At 35.8% G+C, this 24,572-nt stretch overlaps 1 protein-coding gene across 1 annotated transcript; it reads right to left on the bottom strand.

Moving 5' to 3' along the window:
* Positions 1-1,565: 1,565 nt before the first annotated feature.
* Positions 1,566-3,076, bottom strand: LOC141045589 (uncharacterized). The gene is made up of 2 exons (XM_073535182.2): positions 2,466-3,076; positions 1,566-1,992 (listed from the first exon to the last, which is right to left on the bottom strand). The coding sequence occupies exons 1-2, from the start codon at positions 2,628-2,630 to the stop codon at positions 1,738-1,740; spliced, it is 420 nt and encodes a 139-aa protein (XP_073391283.2). The 5' UTR covers positions 2,631-3,076; the 3' UTR covers positions 1,566-1,737.
* Between the last annotated feature and the right edge of the window lie 21,496 nt (positions 3,077-24,572).

The following is a 24,572-nucleotide window of genomic DNA, read 5'->3' as shown; positions in this document are numbered from 1 at the left end:
GAGTAGATTGAAGTAATGAAGGAGATTCTATACTAAAATATAGTGGGCAGTTTCGTCTATGTAATGATAGGCACTTAGGCTGATATTTCATATCCAATAGAAGTTGTTAGCCAATACAAATCTTGGCCTACAATATTGGATATATGTAAAACGTATTTTGCAATATCTTTAAGGCACATCAAATCATGTACTACAATATGGTGGAAGTTCTTTGAGTTTGTAAGTGGTTGGTTATAGTGATGCAAATTATGCAAGAGATATTGATACACAATGTTCAACCACTACTTATACATTCTTGTTGGCTGGTCGTGCAATTAGTTGGATTAGTAAAAAGCAACCAAGAGTCGCATTATCTACCACCAAAGTAAAATATATAATAGCTAATGCAACAAAGGAGGCAATCTGGCTTCAAAGGTTTTTTAAGGAATGGCTATTGCCACAACACCCTTTACTCGGCCCACAAAATTTTTCTGTCCACATCAAAAATATGCTAAGCACACAAATAAAATATAATTTTGCTAATCACACAAATAAATAGGCTAAGCGCACAAAACTCAAAATCTAAAAAATAACCACCAATTCATTGTCTTCATTCATTATCTCCATCGTTGTGCTCCTGTCACCCGATAATTTCTCAATTCGTTCTCCAAACAGTGCCTCCCAGTTCCTCGCTTGTGCAATGCACATGCATGCCCAAGTTGGTTCGACCCTTCAACAGCCTGCCTTCAACAAAAGTACCTAGAAGTGCGATTTGTGGAACAGAATTGCATTTACAGAAGCGCTTTTCGGTTTGACATTTGAAGGGGGTGCAACATTGGTAGGGAAGTAGAGCATGCTAGCGTTGTTATTGCACAAGAATGCAAATGGTGTGTTGTACGCATTTGCTGCCATAATTGCCATTTTTGGACAAGTGAAATATTTGCTTACAGGAGTTGGACTTCGGCTGCATACCAACGCGTCGGCTACTTTGTTCAATTGATCTTTTCAGATGCTGGCAACATATTGCGCAAAATTTGCTTTCAGGTGATCAGAAAGCCTTTTCTAGACTTGACTCCACAATTTCTTGTTTCCCATTGCAAAATGTTCAACAACACGGAATCCACAATTGCCGTCGCCTTGTACATCGGTCCTACTCTCGTAACTGTCGCGGATTCTCTGCTCCAATCCGGCAATCTTTGGATCCTTGGCTTCCACAATAGTGACCTCGTTGGACGACTTCCTGCTGTTGTTACCAATTGGAATAGCTTTAGTACTTTCCTTGCCCTTGGATCTTTTGGCTTTCTTCTTTGCTATCTCAAATGCACTTGGAAGGCGCTTGGTTCTAGAAGAACGACCTCTGGTTGAAACGACGACTGCAGGCTCCGTGACGTTGGCAAATCGCTTCTTGGAATGTGCAATTGCATCCAGCTGTCCAAGGATTTGCTTCCTGACAGCATTCGATGAGGTCATCTTGAAATGAGCCTGTATGCGGCAGAGCACGCTCTCCAATTCAGTATGTGATTCTTTCACATCGTTTGGTACCAATGTCAAAGTCTTCCAAAATTGATGAATTGAATCCAACGGTATTGGTGTTTCGTTGACAACAGGGTAGACCAATTCATGGTAGCAAGGAAGGCCATTCGTTTTTCGTAGCCGATGATGACAGACAAAATCTGTACCTAAGAACTTTTGCATATCAGCACGCATTGCCGTAACATTTTCCATTATTAAATCCATTACTCCAATTGCGATGTTTCCTCAAAGATCCGACAATAAAAACTCCCCGTCATGACAGTGTGTCGATGAGATTTGGTTGCGACGGAGCTCAGTTTGAATCTCGTGTAGCTGAATATTAATGACAAGTTCAACACTTTCAGATATAGTAACAATGTTGCCAATTGATGCGCGAAGTTGAGCTTTAAGGGTAGCATGGGATCCTTCTACCCTTGACGTTGTGTTGATCCCGAAGTGCATCACCTCATCGACCGCGTATGCGGCAAACATCTCAACATACTGTAACCAAGCGGATTCCAGATAAGCAAACGCAGCCGGATTCATCACCTTCAGGCGTCCCATTTTCTCCCAAAACCACTCTTTTGTTTGTACCATAGTTATTGTAGCATCCCATTCTTGGATGAACGAAGTCCATGTTTCCTCTGTTTGAAAGTGCTTCTTTGCTTTCGCAACAAGGTTCTTGTTTATATGCCATCGACATGACAAGTTTTTTGCTTCTAGCATCACTGTTCGTATCGCTGATATGAGACCTAATTCACGGTCTGTGACGAGGGTCGACATTTGCTTGGACATAATTGATTAAAGGCATTGCAACAACCATCCATAGGACGAGGCATCTTCCGACGATACAAGGCAAGTTGCTACCGTGAAATTCTTACCACAACTAGTCACTCCGATCACATGGATCAATGGCATTTGGTATCTATTGGTTTTGTATGTAGCATCAATGACAAAGACAATGGAGAAGATACCTGCCATAACAATTGATTCCGGATGCGAGAAGAAGAGACGTTGCAGAGCTCCGTTTGTGTCAACAGTATGCCTCTCATAGTATCCGCCATGTTGCAGCTTCTCCAGTAGGTGCTGGAATGGTTTCCTCCCAGACAGCTCCTCCTCACTGATTTTTGCTCGTGCATTGTAGATGTTCTTTAGAATCGCAAATTTTTGTCCCTCTCTTTCTCCGTCGCATTCACGTTTTCTTTTTTCTTCAATGACTTTGATTGCAGACAAGATCTTTTATGGTGCTGAACCGGCCTATGTCATGCATGCGACGGTCTCTCTGTCTTTGTTGATAAGGCAATGTGCAAAAGGATGGATTGCAATTTCTCAACCTCTAGTTGGGGAATGATTATGTTGCACATTCCGTATATCGGCAATCCAACAACCATTCTTTTGTGTCCCTACGATCAGGCAAGGACACGCAATCAAACGTGAACCGGTTTTGCGACTTTTGTCGAGGCTACTTTTTGTTGGTGCATTCGGTTTCCTGTCGCGGCACTGATCGCCACGGTTGCATTTCAAGTGAATCCAACCATTGTGGCCTTGTCGTTTGGCGCTATTTCCAATGGTCAACACATAACCTTAGTTTTGGGCAATCTTTCTATAATGACTCAGAAAAGCCTCCCGAGTCTCAAAGCTTGCAGGTTTGACACCTTTCATGATGGTCATGAGCTGCACGGACGCCACTTCGTCGTCCTCATGCGCGTCCCTCTCCTCACGCTCGTCACCTTCGTCGTGCGGATCACTATGCGCATCACCTTCCGTAATCGCAAATCCTTCCTCAACTTCATGCGCATTCCCTTCTTCCTGCGCGCACTCCACTGCCTCGTCCTCTTCGTCTTCACCTTCTTCATGCGCACCTTCCTCAATCGCGATTCCATCCTCAACTTCATGCGCATTCCTTTCTGCTTGTGCGCGGTCCACTGCCTCCTGTTGATTGTTGCAATCCTGGCTCATAGTCAAAACAGAGTAGCAAGAGTGTCGAGTAGTGTGTGCATTGCGAGACTGACATGACAGCCGACAGTTCTCGAAATGTGAATTGTAATTAGGGGCACAAAAATTTCTGCTATCCCCACACATCGGCTAAGTGCACAAATAATTGGACTACACGCACAAAATTTGTGTCATTCCAAATTTTAGGGTTTTTGTACGCCAAGTAAATGGTATTGTGGCAATATCCACAGGCGTTTTTAAAGACATTGGGTTTTCCCAGAGGATCATTTGACTATTTTCAGTGATAATTAAAGTTGCATTTTTCTTTCAAAGAATCTTATATTCCATGCTTATACTAAGTATGTTAAAATTCAGCATCATTTTGTTTATGAGAAGATTGAGAATGGCAACATTAACTTAATTTTTTGTAGAACTTAAGTCATGGTTGTAGATGTTTTGACCAAAGGTCTAACTTGTGGGAAATATTGTAAATTCAAGGAGATGATGGACATCATCAAATTGAGTTAATTTAATATGTCATTAAGTAGGAGTATTAATAGAGTATATAACTCCTACTAGACATAAAGTAGAATGGGTGGTTGACACTACTATCGTGTTGTAACACAACTATATGGTGAAAGATGATAATATGGATCTTATTATAGAAGAGTCAAGTTAAAAGAAAAAGTAGAATAATATGGATAAAAGATAAGAAGGTAGTAAAACTTTTAGTAGTAATACTGCCCTTTTAAAAAAAATAGCTTCTATTTACTTTGTAGGGCCAAAAATAAGGCAAAATAAGGTAGATTGAAAAAATAAATGATATAAACATCTTTAGGAGGAAATTAAGAGTAAATTCTAGTAAAAATTACTTAGAAAAACTAGATGTTGATACCGAAAGAGGGCCGGTTATGAATCAGGGTTGAAATCAGACTCTGAGGCACAAAACTAAGTCTCGACGATAATTTTAGGTCTCTTTGGTAGATCAGAGAGTAGGATTTGATAGAAGATTGAATAAGGTTTCTATGAGCATTGGATTTGGGTGATTTGAATCTAAATTGACTTTGAAAGAGCTTTGCAAAGTTAAGGTTTGTTTTGGATGACTTGATTTTTGTGAAATAAAATAAGATTTATGTTTTGGGTGATTTTAAGAGTTTTTTAATAGATCTATAAGTAAAATTTTATAGGTTAATGGTTATAGTTGTGTTCAATGTGTGTTGTGAATTTGAATACGATCTAATGGTTGAATTCAGGATTATTGAGGTTTAAGTGAGTCAAGGTCTCTGAAAGTAGAATTTTAGGTCTAGTGAGAATTTTTAAAGATTTCTTGCAATCTACTTATTGAATTAGAGTGAAATTTGTGTGAGAGGATATTAGACTTGTTTTTCTATTTGTATAAGAATTTTGAGATCAATCGAACGGTGAAAAGGAGAGATATTTGCTCTAGGAGATTAGCATCAAGGTTGGAGAAGGAGGCCGACCAATATCTGAGTACACTTTTGAGGTTATCGTCTATTTGGTAATTTCGATCCCTTTTCAAATTTTTTGTGCTTGTTTTAAATTTAGTTTTTAAGAAGTATGCAAATTTTGAGTTAAGATCAATGGTTCATTCATTAGTTATTGAGGTTTAATTATATTATAAAAATTACTAGGATTTATTTAGGATTTGGTTTAGGGTTTAGGATTTGATTTAGGGTTTTGTTGAGATTTGGTTTAAGGTTTATTTAGGGTTTGATTTAGGGTTTATGGTTTGGTTTAGGATTTAGGGTTTAGGGTTTGATTTAGGGTTTATTTAGAATTTGGTTTAAGATTTGTTTAGGGTTTACTTTAGGATTTAGGATTTTATTTAGAGTTTGGTTGGGATTTGGTTTAAGGTTTGTTTAGGGTTTGGTTTAGGGTTTAAGATTTGGTTTAGGATGGTTTAGGGTTTAAGATTTGGTTTAAGATCAACGGTTCATTCATTAGGATGGTTTGGTTTAGGATTTAGGATTTTATTAGGATTTTTTTAGAGTTTAAGATTTAATAAGTTTTGGCCTAAATTTTGAATGAAGTCCAATAGGATTTAATTAGAATTAAATTAAGATTGAATTGAGATGTATTTGAGAGATATTTGTGATCATTCTAATATTTCTTTAAGATTTCTTATTATTTCTTTGAAATTTTTTTGAGGTTTCTTTGAATTTGATTAAAGCTTGCTTAACATTATTATGGTCTAATTAAAGTTTAGTTAGTATTCTATTATGGTTAGAATTTTGTTGTTGCAATTTCTATTCTACCTTCCACAACCAGGTGCTCGGAGCATTCTCAAGCAAGACTTCACGTATTATGACACCGCTGTCATATGGCGTGATTTGCTATCTGGGAATACACTGGGTATCTAGCTGTAAAGAGTGTACCTTAAACCTTTATATGATTCTTTTCTTGGCTTCCAAAACTCCTTTATTTTTGTATAAAACTCCAAATATAACTAAATTCCTTTAAAACATATTTTTCTTGCAAAGGTTTTTCTCATCCTAAACTTTAGAAAATCATAACTATTGATCGAACCGTTCAGTTTGTTTCAAATTTACAAGATAGGTAGAATTTACCCTTAACTTATACCTCAAAAAAAACCAACGGCAAATTCACTCCCGATCTTCTAGCATCTAAGAAACCCTAGCAGACACTCCAAACCCTAATTTACAAGTACTTGAAAACTATTTTCCTTATTTCTCAAAACCCGAACTCCAAATGTCATAAAAATTATGCATAAAGTTTACTAACATGAAATTACACATTCTTTGAAATTTTGAGCCAAAACCTCACAAAATTGCTCAAGATATAGCTCAAGAGACAAACACTAGTAAATCGGTTTACTTACTACCCTTAGATTGCATGTGCTGACTTCAAAATCCAATAAATCCTTCACCTTAACTTAGAATCCAGTAAGCAGTATGTGAAAAGTATAGCCGCAAAAGTGATCTCTTCAGTCACGGTCGCCGATCCTCAATTGCCATCCGAACGCATGTGTTATGTCCAAAAGAGTGACAATAGGTCCAAAACTAACACCTTAACTTTGAGCACCTATAACTTCTTCATAAAAACCCCAAATGACACAAAACTTGCACCAAAATCTTAATCAAAAACCTAAACCTTCTGATCGTAGCCTTTAAAGTTGGAATGCCTCGAGAAACTAATCCTAATCCCTAATATGGCCTCAGGCAGCCTCCTCAAAGCCCATTGGTCATGATTTTTGACCAATAGGAATGGAGATTTTTATTTTTCATCTCCATTCATCTATATTGGTGCCCTAATTACTCCCTTTGCTACCAAAATCCTTCTTCAATCCTTTTTCTTATAAGATTTATATAATGTATGCTCTAAACACCAAATAAAAGAACCAAAATAAATTTTCAAATGTCACCAATGTCCAATAAAGATGACTCTAAATATTTAGAAGTTACTATCAACCAAAACCAATCTTAAAAGCCACTATCAAAGAGAAATTAAAGTTATACAAATTCTATAGTAATCTTTTTAAATACCCTCTTCTCAAAGTAATAATCAAATTATATTCTACAATCAACTAAAATCTACTAACATAGCTCTCACCATGTTACTTAATAAATTATATATTAAATACATAATTACATTATTTTCACATAGTAGCCGAACCACAACACAACACCGCTTTACCAATTGATAAGTTGTAGCCAATATTTGTTGGTGGCAATACCATTTAGCCATTGTAGCCTACTAAGCCATCATATGGCCTAACAAGATAAGTATCCATATGCTAATTGGATATTGTTGATTAGACTAGTTGTTTGTGTATTCATACTAAAAATTCTATGTGGTTAGAATATAGACTTGTGTTATATAAGGATTATAAGTAGAGATTCATTTTAAGCATTTGTATCAAGGACATGAACTGGAAGAAGATGCATAAACTTGAAAAATCTATGTCAAAAGAAAAATAAAAAAAATAGAAATAAAATAGTATGTATATTAAAAGAAAATTGGAATGGCTATTATCAAATGACAAAGAAATTAGAAACTCTTAAATCTACACTAGAAGCAAGAAAAGAGTTGAAAAGAGTGAAGAGGGTTTCACTCTTGCTTCTATATATACTATCTAATTAAAAGCTACGTGGCGATGTTTTGTAGGACCTCTAATATGTATTGACTTTATAAGACACATGCTTTAGCTTACAAGGCAAGTTTTCTATGTGCGGGCCAAGTAGTTAGCTTATTCTTCAAGCTATCAATATGTGTAGCACATGGCCAACTAATGACCACATTTTTAATCTAAAAAATCAATTAAAGATACTTATAAAATCAAAGAAAAATCTATGAAGCTTCTAGAAAGCTTTTATAGAAGATACTATAGAATAAATCTATTTTTATCTATTATTATCTAAATCATATTAGTAATTATTGATTTACATATGTATGTCTGTGACATTACCTCCTTTCTAGAGACAAGTTCTATAAGAAATAATCTTCATATATTGAAGAAATTCAAGATGTGACGAATTGTATTTTTCATATACTCCAATCTTTGTTCTTTTCAAAGATAGTGGATAGGTCCTCTCAGCCATCAATAGTGTTGTATATTAGGGCAAGAAGACTACTTTTTTATTTGGTTTTTTTTGATGCTTTTGTAACTTCCTTCAAATAAAATATTTAAGACACCGTCAAGAGTTGTTTCTATCTCTAATAAAATCACCAAATATTTGGAGTCTCTTCTAAGGTTGTGATACCAAACACATTGTATCTCACCATCTATCCAAGAAAGGACATGTTATTTTTGGAGAACTTCATCTCAATTTTGTCGTCTTGAGGGTTGTGATAATGATAATGTCTCATTTGGTTAGTCCGCAAATGAAAGCTTTTGAATTGAATCTGCTGGTTGTTGCTTCTCCATCTTCTTAGCATCACAAATACTTAGAAGCTACAAAGAAAGATAGAAAGTAGAATATAATTTTTTTTGGACCTTGTAACTTTTATAGTAAAGACTTACTATTTTTTATCTTCATTTAGATGGATGTGGTCGATGAAAAGCCACCACCACCTTTGCTACATTTGCAAGATTTTTTACTGGCTCCCATGTACATTCACTAATATCATATCTACCCCAATGGACAAGATATTCTAATTTATTTCCGCACCACCTTGAGTCTAGAACTTCTTCTACTTTGAAGTCTTTCTTTATTATTGTCCACTTCTATAAAAAGAAGTAGAACTTGTCTTCTTCTTAGTATGTTCATAGTCTCATATGATTCAAGAAGAGATACATAGAAGACAAGATGGATTTTCATTGCCTCTAGTAGATATAATTGATAAACAACTGGATTGATTTATCTATGAATAGGAAAAGATTCAAGCCTGCGGTGTCATGTTGTAACACGTCTATATGATGAAAATATAAATGAAGAAGATTTATTAATATTTAGTCACCTTGGATGTTAGAAGCGGCGGCCAATTCCAGTGCAAATATTGAGAGGCCAGGTTCAGTCACCCTGTTATAGTGAGCCGAGGCATACTCACTAATAACAAAATGCTCTGTTGGATTCTAGTAACAGGAGTCAGCAGGAAGGGAAAGGACCAACTCAACGTCAGGTGAGCCTGGTTTGGAGAGCCAATTAGATCCAATTTCAGAAGACATCTAATCCAAGTTCTATTACAGGCCTCTTACCTAGTATGAGACCTCACTTGGTTGGGCAATCCAATGCAGTCCAATTACGGGGCTTCGATTTCGTTTCAGGCTGTTCCGTTCTTTGTGCCATTCCGAGAATGTCCTTTCTGTAAAAACGATCTCTTAAAGGCAAAAATAGGGAGGAAAAAGTGGGGGTCAGCTGTTCCAATTCGGGGAGTCCAAGGTGGAAGAATAGGATCTTCTCAGGATAAAAGAAGAGGGTAGGTTAAGAAATGGATTTTTTGAGAATCGAGATTTTAGGTCGGAGAGCTAGCTTCATGCTTTTGGAAAAAGATGAAGAATTGGGATTTTTTTTATATATAGGATTTTGGAGAGACTGAGAGGAGGGGATTGGTGAAAGTCAGTGTTATATTGGTGAATTGGATTTTTTCGTAAGAGAGGAAAGATTGATACTCTTAATTGTTGATGGAATGGGAGATACTTCTGTGGTTGAAATTCAGAGTTGTCTAGAAGGTTGAGTATGCTGAATGCATGCGTAGTTGTGTTAATCTGACTGTAAGGATAGAGGATATCTGCCAACAATTTAAAGAGGTATTAGAAGTTGGTAAATTGGAGGTTGTTTAAGGTTTCTATGATAACTGGGGACCTATTGACATGGATAAGAGGAATATTGGCGAACGGCCAAGGGACATCGCTGCGGATTGCAGCATAGCCTCACAATCTGTAAGCGGAGTTGAACTGGAACTTCTTGAGCATTCGAAAGGGCTTGCAAAGATACTAATGATAGATGTTTCACAACAAGTCGGAAGGACAGATTGAGGATCACAGCTTGCCAAAGTTCACGGTCTAGGATTAAGGTAATTAATAAAAAAGATAAAATAAAAAAACATAAAATAAATAAAATAAAATAAAAATAACAAAAGAGATTAAAGTTATATAGGGTCTTTAGGCATTTTATATTGGAATTAAGCTTTTATATTGCAATCCGATATAGATTGTATTTGGGTAGTCAAAAACTCGATAGACTGTTTGAGTACTAGCGAAACACCATACTATCTCCTACAGCCAGACGTCCAATGCGTTCTCAAGCAAGATAGCACGTAATATGACAGCGGTAGTTTAACTTATTACAAAAATAAGTAGTCTTAATATTACAACAAAGTAATCATACGTTGTCTCCTACATTGAATTATCGTTGTTCTTTTTAATAGGCATTTGTATTGATCTTTTGTTATTCTTGAGTTTCTTTTACTTGTACCTTCATTGTTGCATGTAGCTCTAACAAAAAGCCTGTTAAACCTTTTTTCATAGAATTGTCAACTTTTGAAAAGTCAAAAGTATCAAGGTATGGATGATAACCATGATTGGCAAAGAAATGTGTTTGTTACATAGAAGAATGTATCGTATTATTATAAGCAAACTCTACCGATGGCAAGAGGATTCTCTAATTGTCTTGTTGATAATTAATGTTACACTTTAATTATTTCTCCAAAACTTGGTTTACATGCTCTATTTGTCCATCAGTTTGAGGATGAAAAGTCAAATAAATCTTTATGTCTACCTTTAAAATCTTAGAAAGAATTCTCCAAAATCTTGATATAAATTGAGTCCTTCTATCTAATATAATATCTTTTGATAATCCATGATATTAATAAATATAGTCAATGAAAAATTTAGCAATTTCTTCACCTATGATAGATTTTGTGTATGGTACAAAATGTGCCATTTTGGTAAAATAATCTATTATCACAAATATAGAATCACACAATCTTGAGACTAGAAGATTTGTAATAAAATCCATAGAAATAAAAGACCATGGTTATTCAAGAATAAGTAATGGTTGAAGAAGTCTATAAGGTCAATGCTGATGAGTTTTTGACCTTAAACAAATGTCATATAATTAAATAAATTCTTTTATAGCCTTCTTTATTTGCGGCCACCAAAAATCTTTAGATATTAGTTCTAAAGTCTTGTTATATCTAAAATATCCTGTTACTAGAAAGTTGTGACGTACTTGAAGAATACATAAATAAATTTCTCTTTTTGGCATATATAGGCATCTTTTGAAATAAAGTAGGTTGTTCTTGAACTCTTACTTAGAAGTATCATGAGACTTAAAAGAAATATTCTTAATATCATAAATAAGAGCATCAAAGGACATACTTGATTAAATTTCTTTGAGAAAAGTTGAATCAACAATCAATGTTGATTTCACTGCTCGAAGATGAAATTATTCTAGCTTCAATAAAATTATCTTTTTTAGATCAAAAGCTACATCTCCTTCTTTAGATGCAAGATAAGAACGTTTAAAAAAGGCATAAAAAAAACCTTGTTTTTTTGGCCAATAAGTAATATTGAACTCAAATCTTCACAAAGACATGTTCGAATGAGTCTGGCAATAATTCAAAACATAAGCTAATATGAAATACTCAAGATTCTTGTGATCCGTTGTCGTATTACGTACTTTCGTGCTCGGGAACGCACCGGGTGTCTGGTTGTAGAAGGTAGTATGGAGATTCACCAATATTCAAGCAGTCTATCGGTTTTTGACTGTTGGAATATAAATGACTGCAAGAATATACCGTAAATCTATACGAATGCCCTTCAACTGCTCGCTGAAGTCCTTTTTGCCCCAGTCGGTAGGTCTCTAGACGTTACAAAGAACCCCGAATAACCCAAACTGCTAATCTTCGATACCTCTTTATACTCACAATCTTGTGTCCATTAACTGTCTTGTTAGATTAATCCAATAAATTTCATTCACTCCGCATACTCAATCCTATAGACATCCTTTTAATTCTTCATCACGGACGTTGTCGTATTACGTACTGTCTTGTTCGGGAATACACTGGGTATCTGACTGTGGAAGGTATAGTTGTTTTTGCAAATAACAAAGAAATCCTAATAGATTTTATCCATGTATGAAGAATATAATTGAAATATCAATTTCCAAGTATTTAAAAACACTCCTCATAGTCATTTTAACCATACAATATTCCAATTGCTTTATTTCTTTTATAATTAAGTTGTTTTTGTTTTTCTTAACAAGCCCTAATCCTAGCCAGTGAGCTTTGACAAGCTGTAACTTTTGATCCAACCGTCCACTTAGTGTGAAATTTTGCACCCAAATACCAGTATAAGCCTTCTATATGCTCAGAAAATTTCAACCCAACCCAACTTACAGATTGCAAGAAAACGCCCAAAAACCGCACTAATGACACTCGGTCGCAACCTTGAAATTTGATGTAGAAACTCTAGAAGTGATTTCTCCTTTGTCAACCATTAACTCCACCTCAATATTGAATAGCCGCTTGATCTCCAAATCTTCTATTACCAAGCCAAAAATTACGTCGATCCAACTAGTAGATCTTCAGATATCACAGAAATCCTATCCAACCCTAGACTGCCAACTTCCGACAACCCTTTGTACTAAAACCCAAATATCTCTTGATTGCATCGTTAGATTAACACAAATTTTTGTATACACTTAGCACACCCAATTATTCAGACAATACCAAATTTTGATCCATAGATGCTACACGACTTGCACAAATCGATTGAGAATGCAAACCATCAATGTTTTATATAAAATCCGAAACACCAAAATAAACACTGACTTTGAGCAGGGATTTCTCTCCTCTCACAAACCCTAATGAAACCAAACTAGTGACCTTAAAAAGAACTTGAAGCTAGCTCTTTGATCCAAAAACCCGATCTGAAAAAACCCCCTGTATTTTACCCTAGGCGGCCGTTTTAGTGGCTAGAGGTCGGATTTCGACCCTGTCTCATATCCGGCCGACCCCCGGATATCAATCTAATCTATCCTAGTGGTTTTATAGCCCGATCCTACCCTCAACTTAACCCTAGTATCAACCATGCTAATAAATTATCCTTTTTATCCTTTTTTTACCATTTTATGGCCTTTCTAAGGCAATAAAAAAGTTACTACAGCCTAGAAGGTAAAATTACTAACTAGTTTTTATCTACTAGCTATTAAGTGAAGAAAATAGGATTAGAGGCTTTTATAAAAGCCTTGTAAAATGTATTGAATGCTTGTTGAACCATGATAATAGAATATTAATTAAAATATCATTTTTTTGTCATATTTTCACCATATAGTCGTGTCACAACATGACAATGTAACTCGATTTCACAAAACAGTCAAAAGTAATCAAACCCACTTCATTAAAAATCCCGATTCACCATTACAACACTGACTTCAGCAACGATTGCCTCAGTCTTTCCAAAACCCTATGAAGAAAAAAAAAACCCAATTCTTTGTCTTTTTTTCCCTTCCCGAAGCATGAAGCTAGCTCTCTGATCCCTCTAAAAAAACTCTCTTCTCTCTCCTCTCATTTCTTAACCTTAATTCTGAATTTCTTCAATCTTCTGTCTTGGATCCAAAATTGGCTCCCGTCGTCAGAGCTTGGATCTAAAATTGACTCCCGCCGTCAGAGCTTGAATCCGAAATTGGCTCTCGTCGTTGGAGCTTTTTCCTCTGTTTTTACCTTTAAGAGATCTTTTTATCGAAAGGACCTTTCCGGAACGGCACAAATGACGGAATAGCGTGAAACAAAATCGGAGCCCCGTAATTAGGACCACATTGAGTCGCCCGACTAATTCAGGTCTCATATTGGGTAAGAGTCCAGTAGTAAGACCCAGATGTTCCCATAATTGGATCAAATTGGTCCTTCGCGTCAGATTGGTTGAGGCCCGTAGTAAGACCTGGATTTTCTCGTAATTAGACTGCATTGGGTTGTCCGACCAATTCAAGTCTCATATTGGGTAAGAGGACCCAGATTTGATGTCTTGAAATTGGATCCAATTGGCTCTTCAAACTAGGCTCACCCGTCGTTGAATTGGTCCTTTCCCTTTTTTGCTGACTCCTATTATTGGAATCGAATGGAGCATTTCAGTATGCCCTGGCTGACTGTAACGGGGTGACTGACCCTAGCCTCCCAGTATTTGTACTGGAATTGGTCGTTGCCTCCAATATTCGAGGTAACTAAATATTAATAAAAGTCCCCTTTCTTTATATTTTCACGGTATACTCGTGTTACAACACGACACCGTATATATGGTGATTGGAAAAGAAGTACCTTCTATACAATGATGCTAATCTTGGAAAGAACCCATAATTGCAAGAAGCTCTTTGTCGTGGATCTCATAGTTAATCTTGGTTGTTGAAAATTTCTTAGAATGAAAAGCTAATGAAAGAAATTTATCATCTATTTCTATTTGTAATAATATGGCATCCAAAGCAAAGCCCGATGCATCTATTTTTATAAAGAATGCCTTAAAAAAGTCAATGTGATACAAAATTAGTGTAGAAACAAAGCTTGTCTTTAAAGCTTCAAATATTACTTTTGCTTCTTTATTCCATTGAAGTTTGTCTTTACAAGTCAAACATGTAAGTGGAGTTGTAATTTGAGAAAAGTCCTTAATCAAGATCCAATAGTAATTGGCAAATTCCAAAAAATATTCGACATCTTCGACTATTTTTAGGATCTTCTAATCTATAATAGTTGGAACTTTTTTAGAATCCATCATAAGTCTATCATTTAAAATGATGTAACTTAAGAAGTCAACTTGAGTAGTTTAGAATACTCACTTTTTTTTCTTGATATAGAGTCTGGTATCTCTTAATTTTTATAATTTATAACAAACATGAAGTTCATATTCTTCTATGTTCTTAGAATAAACCAAGATATTGTCTAGATAATACATAACAAAATCATCCAAAAACATTCGAAAAACATCATTCATAAGATATTGAAAAGCTATTGATGCATTTGTAAGTTCAAAAGGTATGACATTATATTCAAAATATCTATACCTAGTTCAAAATGTAGTCTTCTATTCATCTCCTTCTTTGAAGCATACCAAATTCTATACTCCTCATAGATCTATTTTGTATAGATCTTAGCTTGATTCAACTAATCAAGAAGTTTAGATATTAAAGATAATGGGTACCTATTCTTGATGGTGATCTTGTTGAGTCTTTGATAATCAACACACATTCATAATGATCTATCATTTTTCTTCACAAATAGAATTGATGCTCTTGCTAGAGATTTGGAATAGCATATGAAGTTCTTGGCTAGATTTTTTCAATATACTCCTTGAGTTTGGCAAACTCATTTTGTGATAAATTGTAGATTGGTCCAAATGGCGATTGTGCTCCTTCTTGAAGATCAATTGAACAGACATAAGAATGATGTTTTGGAAGAATATTTATATTTTTTTTTTCAAATACATTTTAAAAATCTTGATATTGGCTTGGAATACCACTTGAAGTCTTTGCACCATTAGAAATGGGTGTGGCATAAATAACATAAGGTATTACTTCTTTAGAGTATACAAGAAAGCTCTTACACTTACAAATATAGGTTTAATTGTACTAGACTTGTGATTTTTTACTTGATTAACTACACTTTTAATTATACTTTTAGAAAAGTCAAGAGTACAAGAAATCCAATCTATCCAAGGATTGTATTTTTTTAACCACAATAAATCTAAAATGATTGGATTAGAAGAAGATCTAATGATATTAAATATCATAAAGTTATTGTGACCATTAGTTATTACTTCTATAGGAAGGATTTTGTGAATAACAATTCCAAAAGACAACGGATGACCATCAATGACTTCTACGTGAACAAGTTTAGTTTTCCTTGCTAAAGATATGTTAAGTCTTTTAGCTAATTCTTCATCTAAAAATCATGATGAGGCTCCTGAATCTAACAAGGCAAAGGCTTTGTAATGTATAGGTCCTAAAATAGTATTTAATATAAAATAAAGAAAAGATTTTGAAGAGAGAATATGACCTTCATTAGGTATTGTATAAGGTTCCAACTGCACGGTGTTGTATTACGTGCCATCTTGCTTGAGAACGCGTCGAGCATCTGGCTATAGGAGGTAGTATGGTATTTTGCTAGTACTCAAGCAATCTATCAGGTTCTTAACTACCCAAATACAATCTATATCCGATTGCAATGTAAAAGCTTAATTCCAATATAAAATGCCTAGAGACCCTATATAACTTCAATCTCTTTTGTTATTTTTATTTTATTTTATTTATTTTATATTTTTTATTTTATCTTTATTATTAATTACCTTAATCCTAGACCATGAACTTTGGCAAGCTGTGATCGTCAATCTCTCCTTCCGACTTATTGTGAAACATCTATTGTTAGTATCTCTGCAAGCTCTTTCGAATGCTCAAGAAGTTTCAGTTCAACCTCGCTTACAGATTGTGAGGCTATGCTGCAATCCGCAGCGATGTTTCTTGGCCGCTCGTCAATATTCCTCTTATCCATGTTAGTAGGTCCCCAGTTATCATAGAAATCCTAAATAACCCCCAATTTGCCAACTCCCAATACCTCTTTCAACTCTTGGCAGATATCCTCTATCCGTACAGTCAGATTAACACAACCACACATGCATTCAGCATACTCAACCTTCTAGACAACTTTGAATTTCAACCACATAAGTATCTCCCATTCCATCAACAATCAAGAGTACCAATCTTTCCTCTCTTACGAAAAAATCCAGTTCACCAATATAACATTGACTTTCAGCGACCTCCTCCTCTCAGTCTCTCCAAAATCCTATATATAAAAAAAACCCCAATTCTTCATCTTTTTCTAAAAACATGAAGCTAGCTCTCCGACCTAAAATCCCGATTCTCGAAAAATCCATTTTTTAACCTACCCTCTTCTTTTACCTTGAGAAGATCCTATTCTTCCGCCTTGGAATTGGAACAGCGGACCCCCGCTTTCTCCCCCCCATTTTTGCCTTTAAGAGATTATTTTTACAAAAAAGACGTTTCCAGAACGGGACAAAGAACAGAACAGCTTGAAATGCAATCGAAGCCCCGTAATTGGACTGCATTCGGTTGCCCAACCAAGTCAGGTCTCATACTAGGCAAGAGGCCCATAATAGGACTTGGATTAGATGTCTTCTGAAATTGGATCTAATTGGCTCTCAAAACCAGGCTCACCCGACATTGAGTTGGTCCTTTCCCTTCCTGCTGACTCTCGTTACTGGAATCCAACAAAGCATTTCGTTATTAGTGAGTATGCCTCGGCTCATTGTAACGGGGTGACTGAACCTAGCCTCTCAATATTTGCACTGGAATTGGCCGCCGCTTCTAACATCCAAGTTGACTAAATATTAATAAATCTTCTTCATTTATATTTTCATCATATAGACATGTTACAACATGACATCCACCCCCTCTGAACCTGTGCATCCTCCGGTAAGCACCAATTAACCTAATTACCGTTTGATTCATAATATGTTCTCCAAATCTTCATCTAGTCCATCTTCATCGTCTCTGCTATCCAATCAATTTCATCTTCCCACTGCGGAATATCTATGTCTTCATTAAGATCTTCTATATTTATTTCTATATATCTTTCTACACATCCACCCCCTCTAAACCTGTGCATCCTCCGATATGCACCAATTTACCCAATTGCTATTTGATTTAGAATATATCCTCTACGTCTTTGTCCAGTTCGTCTTCGTCATCTTCATTATCGAAATCACTTTCATCTTCTTGCAGTGGAATCTCTATACCTTCATTAACATCTTCCATATTCATCTCCGCGTGTCTTCGTTTAAACAATTTCACTCTCTTCCTTGTAATTGGTAATTTTAACCTTGTGCCATCGAACTCCCATAATGAGTAAGTTGCATTATCATGAACAGTTGTTACCACATACAATCCAAACTAACGTTTTGAAAACTTCTGTAAAGTGCTATATTGGTTGTCCAAACTACTATCATAAAGAAGTATCCAATCACCTTCTTCAATTACTTTAGGTCTCAATTGATGTTGGTTATCGAATCGCGCCTGGTTTTGTAACCTTGCTCTTTTTAACCTTTCCAATGCTATCTGCACATCTTCCGATCTTTGCTCTAATTATCGAATCCTAATAGCCAGAAGTTCTTGTCTTGTCAATCCATCTTCCCATGGTAGCATACTCCAAGTAAGTACCTTTTCTTCAATCGGCATAATTGGTTTTCGACCTGTCATAAGTTCTACTAGCATATATCCTGTCACCAAACTATGTGTTGTTCGCTCAGCCCATAATGCAAATGACAAAAGCTGTGGCTACTCTCTAACTTTCCCATTATAAGCTTTAACTAATGCTTTCACAATCGCTGGGTGATCGCGTTCGCTTTTTGCATTCCCTTTCGGATTATAAGCAATAGTCAGTGATAGTTTAACTCCACATCTTTCAAAGAACTTACGAGCTTCTTATGCATTTAATTCCGCACGATCTGCAATGATTTTTCCTACGCATCCGTAGCGGCAAATGACATCTTCAAGCAAAAACCTACAAATTCCCTCTGTAGATTTTGTCCTCAATGCTCTTCCTTCTACTTGATTTGATAAATCTTCACGAGCTAAAACCAAATATCTCATCTGCCATAATCCAACTGGCATAATAACCAAATCAACAATCCATTTAAAATGAATAGCCAGAGGATATATAGGATGAAGACCATCTCGATGTCGGATATTAGAATACGATTGACAGATTTCACATGACTCTACAAATGAGAGCACATCTCGATACATATTTTTCCACCAATATTGTTCCTTGAGTTTAGCAAAAGTAGCCCAGTTTCATCTATGCCCTGCCCATAAACTATCATGAAACTCCTTTAATAATTTTAGTTTTTCTTCCTTTTTGCCTATCACTCGTTGTGGCATCCCAATTCCTTTCTTCGGTCTCTTCCATAAAAATCCATCTCGAAGTAAAAATCTATATACTTATTTCTTATTAAATATTTATATTTAATAATAGATTTAATATTTATATAATAGATCCGTTATACGAGCATAATGAGGGATTCAGATTCGATAAAGTACACATGCACCTATAAACCTGCAAACCTCTGTTAAAGAATCACAATCGTCTTTCATCCTTCTAATTGCATCAACTTTAGTCGGATCTGGTTTTCTTCCGTAAGATCTACATAAATGTCCAACAGTCACAACCTCTTGTATTCCAAATACGGACTTCATATCCGATAATGTAAGATGAACTTCTTTAAGCCGAGTTAAAATCTTTTCACAATCTTGTATATGATCAACAACATATTTGCGACACCCCCTTGTATCTAAAGTTTCATCCTTGTCTCCTTCTCTGCACCCTTTTATAGGAACACCATTAAAAAAAAGCATAGTCTTTTCCAGAATAAAATCTCTCAATATCTTATTCATCCCATTCATCATATGTGCAACTGAGTTGGTCGCGCCTTAAAGAAGAGTACACATTCTAACCAATCTAAGTGGTATCCTCATTGTTGTCATATCTCTACTTCCTTCGGCAAGTTGAAATTGATCATAACTTGAATACAAGTCACCCATTGAATAGATCACCCTTCCAGCAAACACCTCAGCAAATTCATCCACAATAGGTCTAATTCCTGCATTCCTGATAGTTACTGCATTCATCGGTTGCATATCTTGAATAAACCATAGTGACCCATTCTTCTTAGGTACCGTAAACCATCGACTAGAATACGACGCAAATGAGGGTTCCAATATTTTCATCTTTATCTTTTCTTTTAATAGTTCCACCAATTTAGGTAAATGTGCCCTCGATACTGGAATCGGTCTTAGATTCTAAGGTACATGCGATACAGTGAAGATAACCATAGGTATTATAATATTCGGATCCACACACCCAATTTCATGAGATTCGAAAGCAAACGATCTACCTTATTTACCCAACATCTTTTTGAAGCAAGTAATTTCCTCAGGCAATAAAGAACCATCAGAACCAATCTTCAATTCTTCAAAAGTCTCTTTAGTAAACTGATGTCCAATACTCATTGGATCTCTTAAACTTGCTTCTTTTGATGCTTCTCCCATTTGTTCTTTAGAATCTTCTGGCAATGGTCCAGCAATAGGCTTTACCTTCTTATCTGCCGTTTTATATCTCGTCTCTACAGTGACTTCTGGTGCTTGAAAAGATTCAAGTATGGTATAAACCTCTCTTGAATGAATCTCAACAATCTTATCATTATCCCCTAACCCAATAGATGTAATCAATTCCAATGAATCTTCGAGTCCATTTTCTTCATAAACACCTAAAATCCTCTCGTCATCTTGCAATGTATCTAACTTGCATAGTTCTCCTTCAATATTATATAATCTTTTTTTTCTTTTCTTTTAAAATCATCAACTTTTTTATACATAATATTTCCATTCTCCAATATACCAATAAAACTCGCATCAAAGGCACCTTCATCTCGCAAGAGTACCTCCTTTTTTGTACCTCTATAATCTCGCTTTACAGTGGTACCTCCCCAAAATCCTTAAATCCTTCAACAATCTTTGGCAATGGTTTTTTCCTCAACCTATCTTGATTCCATTCATGGTTAGGAGGTACTGTTAGAAATTGTACAGCTTTCCTCCTATCTTCGCTACGTATCCTTGCATAAGCAGAACCATCATCAAGTACTTTTGTTTCCATCCCTGTTGTCGTAATATAAGGTTGTCCTAAAATCAACGGATAAGACGTTGTATCTTGAACAAAGAAATGTTGCTCCGTAGCAACATCCCCAATCCAAATTTTGACATCTAGACAAGCTCCATATAATTTGCCCCGTATGTTATTAGCTGCTCGTATTGCCCATCCATGTTCCATATCAATTGGCCATTTTTGCTTCTTATAAAGATCTTTAGACATGAGATTTATTTCAGAACCATGGCCGACGAAAGCAACAATTGGTTCTTCTATATCTCCTACTTTCACCAATACCTCAGTAGTTGTCCTTGCCCAATGCTTTCGAGTATAATGGCTCAAAGTTTCCATTTCCTTATCACTATAATCTTTGAAACATACTCGTTGATTATACCCATTCTTTTCATTTGTTGGTTGCTTGTAACCAATATCAACCTCTTCTTTATCTTTATATATTCTTGCATCAATAGCATGACTCATTCAAGTTTCACCTATTAATTGCCTCTTTCGCTAAATGTTGTCAATGATAACATCATCAAACTCCTTCTTTGCAATTCCCAAGACTTCTTTCAATGTGAATTCCACCTTAGCATTTAATATACGTCCTTCCAACACCCCTTTCAAATTTGTTGCCGCTTCAATGTCAGAAAGTAGCTTATAAGCAATTGATTTGCCCTTATCTTTTGTCTCTTTTGTTTTTTCTCCCAATGATGCTGAGGTATCCTTTACAAATAATTCTTGTGAAGTTGCCTCCCGAGCCTTATCTCCTCGAGTTTTCTTCTTAGAAGAATTTCCTTCTCTCGTATCATCAAAATTTCCTCGTCTCTTTTCTTCCATCAAAGCTTCATATTGGCTCTTAGCAATATATGCATGAACTGAAAGAGACTCAATAGGATCCCCCCAACCCGTTGTACCTTGTATTATAGCTGCAGTCCTCAATAACGCTTCTTGAGGTAAATTCCCTTCTTGCATTGTAGAAATGGCAGAAGTCCAAAACTCACTAGTTTCCGTTCTTCCACCAAGGTTATCATCTATTCTAGCACCATAACTTGCACTTTCTCGTGTTGTTGTTTCATGCTCTTTTAAGTAATCTTGAACCAATGCTCTCATTCCTCCCATTCCAAAATTGATTTGAAGAAGATCCTCCCTATCTTTTAATGCTATCTTCCCATCTTTCCAGCAAATAATTCCTTGTCGTATCATATTATTAAATTCATTGCAATCTTTTCTAGTGTCTGAACCATCATTACACCAAATACATCTTTGTACAAATCCTCGTTTTGAAACATATCCACATATCACTAAACTCACTAGTTTCCATTTCCTTATCACTATAATCTTCGAAACATACTCGTTGATTTTACCCATTCTTTTCATTTGTTGGTTGCTTGTAACCAATATCAACCTCTTCTTCATCTTTATATATTCTTGCATCAATAGCATGACTCATTCAAGTTTCACCCATTAATTGCCTCTTTCGCTTAATGCTGTCAATGATAACATCATCAAACTCCTTCTTTACAATTTCTAAAACTTCTTTCAATGTGAATTCCACCTTAGTATTTAATATACGTTCTTCCAACACCCCTTTCAAATTTGTTGCCGCTTCAATGTCAGAAAGTAGCTTATAAGCAATTGATTTGCCCTTATCTTTTGTCTCTTTTGTTTTTTCTCCCAATGATGCTGAGGTATCCTTTACAAGTAATTCTTGTGAAGTTGCCTCCCGAGCCTTATCTCCTCGAGTTTTCCTCTTAGAAGAATTTCCTTCTCTCGTATCATCAAAATTTCCTCGTCTCTTTTCTTCCATCAAAGCTTTATGTTGGCTCTTAGCAATATATGCATGAACTGAAAGAGACTCAATAGGATCCCCCCAACCCGTTGCACCTTGTATTATAGCTGCAGTCCTTAATAACGCTTCTTGAGGTAAATTCCCTTCTTGCATTGTAGAAATGGCAGAAGTCCAAAACTCACTAGTTTCCGATCTTCCACCAAGGTCATCATCTATTCTAGCACCATAACTTGCACTTTCTCGTGTTGCTGTTTCATGCTCTTTTAAGTAATATTGAACCAATGCTCTCATTCCTCCCATTCCAAAATTGATTTGAAGAAGATCCTCCCTATCTTTTAATTCTATCTTCCCATCTTTCCAGCAAATAATTCCTTGTCGTATCATATTATTAAATTCATTGCAATCTTTTCTAGTGTCTGAAGCATCATTACACCAAATACATCTTTGTACATATCCTCATTTTGAAACATATCCACATATCACTAAACTCACTAGTTTCCATTTCCTTATCACTATAATCTTCGAAACGTACTCGTTAATTATACCTATTCTTTTCATTTGTTGGTTGCTTGTAACCATATCAACCTCTTCTTCATCTTTATATATTCTTGCATCAATAGCATGACTCATTCAAGTTTCACCCATTAATTACCTCTTTCGCTTAATGCTGTCAATGATAACATCATCAAACTCCTTCTTTACAATTTCTAAAACTTCTTTCAATGTGAATTCCACCTTAGTATTTAATATACGTTCTTCCAACACCCCTTTCAAATTTGTTGCCGCTTCAATGTCAGAAAGTAGCTTATAAGCAATTGATTTGCCCTTATCTTTTGTCTCTTTTGTTTTTTCTCCCAATGATGCTGAGGTATCCTTTACAAGTAATTCTTGTGAAGTTGCCTCCCGAGCCTTATCTCCTCGAGTTTGCCTCTTAGAAGAATTTCCTTCTCTCGTATCATCAAAATTTCCTCGTCTCTTTTCTTCCATCAAAGCTTCATATTGGCTCTTAGCAATATATGCATGAACTGAAAGAGACTCAATAGGATCCCCCCAACCCGTTGCACCTTGTATTATAGGTGCAGTCCTCAATAACGCTTCTTGAGGTAAATTCCCTTCTTGCATTGTAGAAATGGCAGAAGTCCAAAACTTACTAGTTTCCGTTCTTCCACCAAGGTCATCATCTATTCTAGCACCATAACTTGCACTTTCTCGTGTTGCTGCTTCATGCTCTTTTAAGTAATCTTGAACCAATGCTCTCATTCCTCCCATTCCAAAATTGATTTGAAGAAGATCCTCCCTATCTTTTAATGCTATCTTCCCATCTTTCTAGCAAATAATTCCTTATCGTATCATATTATTAAATTCATTGCAATCTTTTCTAGTGTCTGAAGCATCATTACACCAAATACATCTTTGTACATATCCTCGTTTTGAAACATATCCACATATCACTAAACTCACTAGTTTCCATTTCCTTATCACTATAATCTTCGAAACATACTCGTTGATTTTATCCATTCTTTTCATTTGTTGGTTGCTTGTAACCAATATCAACCTCTTCTTCATCTTTATATATTCTTGCATCAATAGCATGACTCATTCCAGTTTCACCCATTAATTGCCTTTTTCGCTTAATGCTGTCAATGATAACATCATCAAACTCCTTCTTTACAATTTCCAAAACTTCTTTCAATGTGAATTCCACCTTAGTATTTAATATACGTTCTTCCAACACCCCTTTCAAATTTGTTGCCGCTTCAATGTCAGAAAGTAGCTTATAAGCAATTGATTTGCCCTTATCTTTTGTCTCTTTTGTTTTTTCTCCCAATGATGCTGAGGTATCCTTTACAAGTAATTCTTGTGAAGTTGCCTCCCGAGCCTTATCTCCTCGAGTTTTCTTCTTAGAAGAATTTCCTTCTCTCGTATCATCAAAATTTCCTTGTCTCTTTTCTTCCATCAAAGCTTCATGTTGGCTCTTAGCAATATATGCATGAACTGAAAGAGACTCAATAGGATCTCCCCAACCCGTTGCACCTTGTATTATAGCTGCAGTCCTCACTAACGCTTCTTGAGGTAAATTCCCTTCTTGCATTGTAGAAATGGCAGAAGTCCAAAACTCACTAGTTTCTGTTCTTCCACCAAGGTCATCATCTATTCTAGCACCATAACTTGCACTTTCTCGTGTTGCTGTTTCATGCTCTTTAAAGTTATCTTGAACCAATGCTCTCAT

This window comes from Physcomitrium patens, chromosome 7 (genome assembly GCF_059467195.1).
Source record: "Physcomitrium patens ecotype Gransden chromosome 7, ASM5946719v1, whole genome shotgun sequence".
NCBI classification, from domain to species: Eukaryota; Viridiplantae; Streptophyta; class Bryopsida; order Funariales; family Funariaceae; genus Physcomitrium; species Physcomitrium patens.
The sequence above is the reverse complement of the archived record's forward strand: the minus strand, read 5'-3'. Positions and strand labels throughout refer to the sequence as shown.

What these genes read in the sequence shown, in the direction of transcription:
- LOC141045589 (XM_073535182.2), bottom strand. Translation starts at nt 2,630, where the DNA reads ATGCACGAGCAAAAATCAGTGAGGAGGAGCTGTCTGGGAGGAAACCAT. An exon ending in GGAATCAATTGTTATGGCAG is followed by an intron (nt 1,993 to 2,465) that starts GTATCTTCTCCA and finishes GCTTGGTTACAG; the next exon opens with TATGTTGAGATGTTTGCCGC.